The sequence below is a fragment of the Montipora foliosa genome, chromosome 10, assembly GCF_036669935.1.
Source record: "Montipora foliosa isolate CH-2021 chromosome 10, ASM3666993v2, whole genome shotgun sequence".
Classification (NCBI taxonomy): Eukaryota; Metazoa; Cnidaria; class Anthozoa; order Scleractinia; family Acroporidae; genus Montipora; species Montipora foliosa.
Window position 1 is genome coordinate 37,990,696 of NC_090878.1, and position 7,466 is coordinate 37,998,161.

General features: G+C 39.7%; 1 protein-coding gene across 2 annotated transcripts in view; it reads left to right on the plus strand.

Annotated features, from left to right (window-relative positions):
- Positions 1–5,875, plus strand: part of LOC137973603 (tetratricopeptide repeat protein 28-like) — a 10,557-nt gene extending 4,682 nt beyond the window's left edge. The window contains exons 3-6 of one of the 2 annotated variants that reach the window (XM_068820448.1): positions 1–551; positions 672–1,151; positions 1,392–3,750; positions 4,215–5,875. The exon at positions 1–551 is cut by the window's left edge and continues 113 nt beyond it. In XM_068820448.1, the coding sequence (XP_068676549.1) occupies positions 1–551; positions 672–1,151; positions 1,392–3,750; position 4,215 (3,391 nt within the window). In that variant the 3' untranslated portion in view covers positions 4,216–5,875. Of the gene's footprint in view, positions 3,751–4,214 lie in introns of both variants that reach the window. The other variant, XM_068820447.1, reaches the window with a different exon arrangement.
- Positions 5,876–7,466: the final 1,591 nt, after the last annotated feature.

The following is a 7,466-nucleotide window of genomic DNA, read 5'->3' on the forward strand; positions in this document are numbered from 1 at the left end:
AATAAGTGTAGAAGACAGAGATCGTGAAGCAAGGGCTCATTTTCATACCGGTGGTGCTTACCTCAAGCTACCTGATTATCAACAGGCCATAAAAAATTATGCACAAGCATTGCACATTTTCATAGAAATAGGCTGCAGAGCTGCGGAGGGATCAGCCTATGGAAATCTCGGAATTGCCTATTGCAATCTAGGTAATTTTAAAAAAGCCATTGAGTACCACGAAAAACATCTTAGTATTGCTAAAGAAGTAGGGGATAGGGCTGGCGAAGGATCAGCCTATGGAAATCTCGGAATTGCCTATTGCAATCTTGGTAATTTTAAGCAAGCCATTGAGTACTACGAAAAACATCTTAGTATTGCTAAAGAAGTAGGGGATAGGACTGGCGAGGGATCAGCCTATGGAAATCTGGGAAATGCCTATCTTAGTCTAGGTAATTTTAAACAAGCCATTGAGTACTACGAAAAAGATCTTAGTATTGCTAAAGAAGTAGGGGATAGGGCTGGCGAGGGAACAGCCTATGGAAATCTGGGAACTGCCTATCTTAGTCTAGGTAATTTTAAACAAGCCATTGAGTACTGCGAAAAACATCTTAGTATTGGTAAAGAAGTAGGTAATAGGGCTGGGGAAGGATCAGCCTATGGAAATCTCGGTAATGGCTATCTTAGTCTAGGTAATTCTAAACAAGCCATTGAGTACTACGAAAAACATCTTAGTATTGCAAAAGAAGTAGGGGATAGGGCTGGCGAGGGATTAGCCTATGGAAATCTGGGAAATGCCTATCTTAGTCTAGGTAATTTTAAACAAGCCATTGAGTACCACGAAAAACATCTTAGTATTGCTAAAGAAGTAGGTAATAGGGCTGGGGAGGGATCAGCCTATGGAAATCTTGGTAATGGCTATCTTAGTCTAGGTAATTTTAAACAAGCCATTGAGTACTACGAAAAAGATCTTAGTATTGCTAAAGAAGTAGGGAATAGGGCTGGCGAGGGATCCGCCAATGGAAATCTGGGAAATGCCTATCTTAATCTAGGTAATTTTAAACAAGCCATTGAGTACTACGAAAAACATCTTAGTATTGCTAAAGAAGTAGCGAATAGGGCTGGCGAGGGATCAGCCTATGGAAATCTGGGAAATGCCTATCTTAATCTCGGTAATTTTAAACAAGCCATTGAGTACTACGAAAAACATCTTAGTATTGCTAAAGAAGTAGGGAATAGGGCTGCCGAGGGATCAGGCTATGGAAATCTGGGAAATGCCTATCGCAATTTTGGTAATTTTAAACAAGCCATTGAGTACTATGAAAAATCTCTTAGTATTGCAAAAGAAGTGGGAGATAGGGCTGGAAAGAGATCAACCTACGGAAATCTGGGAAATGCCTATCGCAATCTAGGTAATTTTAAACAAGGCATTGAGTACTGCGAAAAACATCTTAGTATTGCTAAAGAAGTAGGGGATAGGGCTGGGGAGGGATCAGCCTATGGAAAACTGGGAAATGCCTATCTTAGTCTAGGTAATTTTAAACAAGCCATTGAGTACTACGAAAAAGATCTTAGTATTGCTAAAGAAGTAGGTAATAGGGCTGGGGAGGGATCAGCCTATGGAAATCTTGGTAATGGCTATCGTAGTCTAGGTAATTTTAAACAAGCCATTGAGTACTACGAAAAACATCTTAGTATTGCGAAAGAAGTAGGGGATAGGGCTGGCGAGGGATCCGCAAATGGAAATCTGGGAAATGCCTATCGTAGTGTAGGTAATTTTAAACAAGCCATTGAGTACTTCGAAAAACATCTTAGTATTGCTAAAGAAGTAGGGGATAGGGCTGGGGAGGGATCAGCCTATGGAAATCTTGGTAATGGCTATCGTAGTCTAGGTAATTTTAAACAAGCCATGGAGTACTACGAAAAAGATCTTAGTATTGCGAAAGAAGTAGGGGATAGGACTGGCGAGGGATCCGCCAATGGAAATCTGGGAAATGCCTATCGTAGTCTAGGTAATTTTAAACAAGCCATTCAGTACTATGAAAAATGTCTTAGTATTGCAAAAGAAGTGGGGGATAGGGCTGGGGAGGGAGCAACCTACGGAAATCTGGGAATTGCCTATCGCACTCTAGGTAATTTTAAACAAGCCATTGAGTACTACGAAAAACATCTTAGTATTGCTAAGGAAGTAGGGGATAGGGCTGGCGAGGGATCAGCCTATGGAAATCTGGGAAATGCCTATTGCATTTTAGGTTATTTAAAGGAAGCCATGGAGTACCATGAACACAGTCTTAGTATTTACAAGGAAATTGGAGACTGTATAAGAGAGGGAATTGCGTGGTATTCGCTAGGTCATGATCATGAATTGTTGGGTTCCTTGAGTAATGCACTCAGTTGCTATCGTTTAAGTATAAAACATTTTGATAAAACAAGCCGTAGTCTGAAGTCAGAAGATGAATGGAAAATAAGTTTTCGTGATTCTTATCGCATGTCATACACTGCTCTGTGGAGGACACTTTTGAAGAATGGTGAGATTGAAAAAGCTTTGTATGCAGCTGAGAAAGGTCGAGCACAGGCTTTGATGGATATTTTGAAAGATCGATACAAGATGGATGGATATTTTGAAAGATCGAATCAAACTCTGACAGCTGCTTTAGAGCTTTTACCTTCACAAGCCGTTTTTGTGGCACTTGACCAGAACAAGGTCACGTTTTGGGTGCTAAGAAAAGACAGCAAGATCAGCTTTCGGCAAAACGAAATCGCGAATGGAAGTGCTGATTTGTTGATGGAAACTATTTTGAAAGGCATCGGCGTAAGGGATGGTGTCAGATGCGAGAATCGTTCTTTGGATCCACTACGCAGTGACCTGTCTTACAGCAAAAAACTTATCACTGAGAAAACAGTTCTACCATCCTCATCCTCCGTTAACTCTTTACAGCCGTTGTGTGATGTCTTACTCGGGCCAATTGCAGACTTGCTCCAAGGACATGAGTTAATCGTTGTTCCCGATGGACCATTTTGCTTGGCTCCATATTCTGCATTGAGTGAATCTATCAGGATCCGCACCATTCCCTCGTTGACCGCTTTTAATGTGATCGTTGGTGCACCTGATGACTTCCACAGTAAGACTGGCGCACTGCTTGTAGGTGATCCGTGGTTGAAAGAAGTTACTAACAAGAAAGGGGAGCCCATTTTGGAACAGCTTCCATGCGCAAAACATGAAGTAGAGATGATTGGACAACTTCTGCAGACAGCACCGCTGACTGGAAAAAGTGCCACGAAATCTGAGGTGCTGAAAAGTATGAAATCAGTTGCGTTAGTTCACATTGCAGCACATGGATGCCAAAAAACGGGAGAAATTGCTTTAGCCCCAAATACCGAACGGAAATCGCCAATTCCCAAAGAGGAAGACTTCATTTTGAAAATGTCTGATGTTCAGACAATTTCTCTTCGAGCAAGACTAGTTGTGCTGAGCTGTTGTCACAGTGGCCGGGGAGAAGTGAAGTCTGAGGGAGTGGTGGGAATTGCAAGGGCTTTCCTGTGTGCTGGAGCCCGGTCTGTTTTGGTGTCACTCTGGGCAATTGATGACGAGGCAACGTTGCTGTTCATGAGGAGCTTCTACCAGCACCTGGTAGATGGAAAAAGCGCAAGTACAGCTCTTCAACAAGCAATGAAATCTTTCCAAGAGTCAAAACAGTATTGCGCTATAAAGCACTGGGCGCCATTTGTGCTGGTTGTCGATGATGTCACGTTGGAATTTCCAAAAAAATGGTAAGTGAAGTTCGAGTTTAACTCAGAAAACAAGAATACTTTCAAACTGGAAAACTGACGGCAGGAATCAAATAGGCCTAAGATAGCATGATAACGAGATGGTAGCTTCGTAGTATAAACAATTCAAAGTTTGCTCTAACATGTTTTAGTCACAAATGTAATTTCCACATGCCTATCACGCATGCACAGTAGCGTAAAGGATACATTTCACATTGGTGGACAAACTGTTTTCATTCAACCTTTTCTGACTTTTTGTTAACTGGTGAAGATGGCTCATTTTATCACCTCTTGATGCCTCTTTTGGTGTTTATGCTCTCCCATATATAAATCTCTAAACTGCATCTTTTGTAAGGAATTCGAAGACAGCATCTTCCTGCACGTAGCCATTCGCATCGGAGCATTGTATATGTATGCTCGAAAGAACAGGCTACATTTAGGGCTGTTTTCTTTTTTTCTTTTTCCAGAATCGATGTCGAAGATGCTAGAAGACTACCTCGCAAGGCATGACGCTTCAGTGATTGCCGAACTTGTAAAAAAAAAAAACATTGGAACGGGTTAACAATCATCGTTATGCCAGTAGAAAAAGCTCCAAAGGTTTAGTAGAAATTTACTACGTTAACTAAACCAACAGACTGAGATTATTGTAAGTGAAATTATGACAAAAGGCTTAGATCTATAGTAAAATGCTAGTTTTACCCGTTATTTTAATACTTAGTTTCTTTTATAACTTCAATGATAGTGCTATATTTCAGTTGCTAAAAATCATGTTTTATTTAGTTCTTTGAAACTGTTTTTGTTGTATGAGTGTAAGCCAGTTTCGAAGGAAAAGAAAAAAAAACACTTTTGCTGATGACCCTTAACTTCAGGCTTTCACTGTGATAAGGAAAAGAGAAACATTTGCAACATTCAAAGATTACAAAATAGAAGGGAAACAACGGGTGAAAGTTTTTTCCCTATTCTTCTGCATAACAAATGAATGAAATCATCAGCAATAAAGAACACGCTTTTCTTTTCTTAATAAATTTCCAAGTTCTTTATAGGGCTTACTCCCTCGAGTTATCGGTGGTGTTTTTAAGCAAAGTGAAAGAATGTGTTTGCATTCAAAAGTAGTTCAATTCCTGGAATAATAGTTGGGGAACTAACAAATCCGCTGCAAATTTAGAAAAAAATATCTGGAGCAGATTCATAGCCACCTTCACAACTGGAAAATTTTAAGGTGGCCCAGATTCCGCTTCAGAGAATTTTTTATACCACTGCAGAGAGATTTATCCTAGCCTGCTAACCACTTTACAGCAATAAAAAATGGGGATCACCAAGTTCGTTTCTGAGATATAAGCTCTTGAAGACAAAATATAGGGCAATTTTTAAGACGGCTTTTTCCTTGCTATGATAAACTTTTACGTCACATTAATGAGTGCACCTTGTTAAGGCATGATTGGTGTTTCATTTGGTACCATAACATTTGATGTTATGTGAAATAATTGGGGTAGATTCAATCCTTCCAAATAGTACAGTTGGTTGAAAGTGTTGGTTTGAGCCTCAAGGGAACGAAAGGCTACAGGCAGCGTATGCTATGGCCTTTAATTTGGACCATTTCCGTCGCAAGGGTCAAACTGATGGTATTTGGATATCCGGGTCATGTAACGCAACCGAATGTTTAACATACGTTTTAGACTGAAACCCTAATTTAATATAAGGCTCTGTTGCATTTTGCGATCTTTCATGCAACTTCTCTTGAAACGCCATAGCGAAACAAGTTGCAAGTTGCACACTTTACCATTGCCAAAATCAAGGCGAGACAAACAATTGCAGAACCCTTCGGGGAAAGTAGAATCCATTGCTACTTTGCGCATTTGTTTGCGCAAATTAGCAACGAAGGTTTCGTTTCAAGCAATGCGTGCTGTGAAATCTGCCCGGCAACTTCTGTCTCAACAGATTGCGTCATCATCCAGTGAAATGTTCCTTTAACCTCATGAGATCATCGAAAGCGAGACAAATTGCAAGAAACGTTGCCCAGTGTAACAACCGTCAAGGGAATAGCTTTGCAGTGTGAGAACTCTTGTCGAAAGAAAATTGAGAGACAAGTTGCTCGAAAAATTGCGAGTGTAACAGCGCCTTTATGGGTCAAGTAAGTAAGGAAACCTAACGTTGGATAAGACAATTTGCTCATCATATAACTTTATTAGAAATCATAAATATGCTCCGTTTTACAAAATGTATAAAAATGTGTTTTCCAAACGCACATAAAAAATAAATTTGCTAAGGTAGAGATCTGTAGATTAATGTTTATTTTTTTTTAAGAATGTTACTATTAAAGTCGGTGATTAGACGTAATAAGTGTGTATAATTATTTACATTTTGTAGGTATGGGCACCGACTATAAAAGGGTTTCCTTTCAAGGATGTTTCCTTTTCGATAGCTTCGGTGTGGATAGTATCCAAAAAAGTCGACATAGCTCTGGTTTCAAAAGGTTTGCATGTGTTTCTCAATTGCAATCCTTCCATGAAAACAGTGATTTCTTTTCGTCGTGGTGTAAACATAAAAACAAACAATATTATGTTGAGCCACAGACAGTCTGGAAAAGTTAAGTAGTCAAAATGAAGTATACTACAATAGAAAAGGCTTTGTTTGGGATGCCAATGTGACCGTAATTTCATTTTTTGCTTTGCTCTTTTCTTGTCTACGGGTGGGGGTGGGGAGGGGGATAACCTCTTCAAAAGTACTTGTTGTAGATTGCAAAGGTTCGTTTTTCTACAACTAAGCTTTTTAGTGGCTCCGGAATTAGAAAATTTACAAACGTGTACCCCTACTTCACATTTCAAGCATTAATGTGCACATAAGTCTGACATGGTATTGAGTGAATACTTTTTATGAAGACATCAAATTCCAAGAAAAATATCATTAATTTTTCACTAGTCATGCTTTAAGCAAAACGTATTTAACGTCGTGATAATTGCATACCTCTGCCAAACGAGCTCGTCGCAATCGTACTTTTCGTTTGAAGCGTATTACACATATGACGAGGCTCTGTGTACTTGCCAATATCTGAGTAAAAAAGGGAAGACAAATAATTAATTTAGTGAGTGAAAAAAGCCAGTCACTCAGTCAGTCAGTCAGGGGTTAAGCCTGTCGTCAAACCAGACACTCAGTTACCCAGTCACAGGAAATCAGCAAGTCAGTCAGCCATTAAGTCAATTACACAAAAAAAGTTTCCCCCTTTAGTGTCAGGCAGTCATTTAGCCAGTTAGGCTGTCAGCCAGCCATTCTGTTAAGCAATCGAGTAAACTTCGTTTTACGTATCTCCTCAAAAAAATCCCATTCACTTGAGTCCTACTGATTTTAAAATTGTGTTTGCTTAACACCTGACTGGCAAAATTTTCAAGCTCAGTGAGCTTTGATTTTTATCCAAAGGCTGTTTACTTTGAGTTTAAGGTCTGGATTTCACTGTCCGCCGTTACTCACGTTCAAAACTGACCAATTGGACCAAAGAGAGTTGGATCTAGAGAATGAGAAGTCATTTACTCACAAGCTTAAAATTTCATCTCGTAAATGCAGCTTATTATATATGCAAAACACAAGTTTAAAAGTCTAAAAGCGCGGAACTCCCTTGCTGCGTACACACGCATTGCATTCCTAAACTAATGAGTCTTTCACGTCATTTTCTCCTTGATCCAGCTCTCTCAAGATTCTAGAGTTAGTACCGGTAATCGCGGACA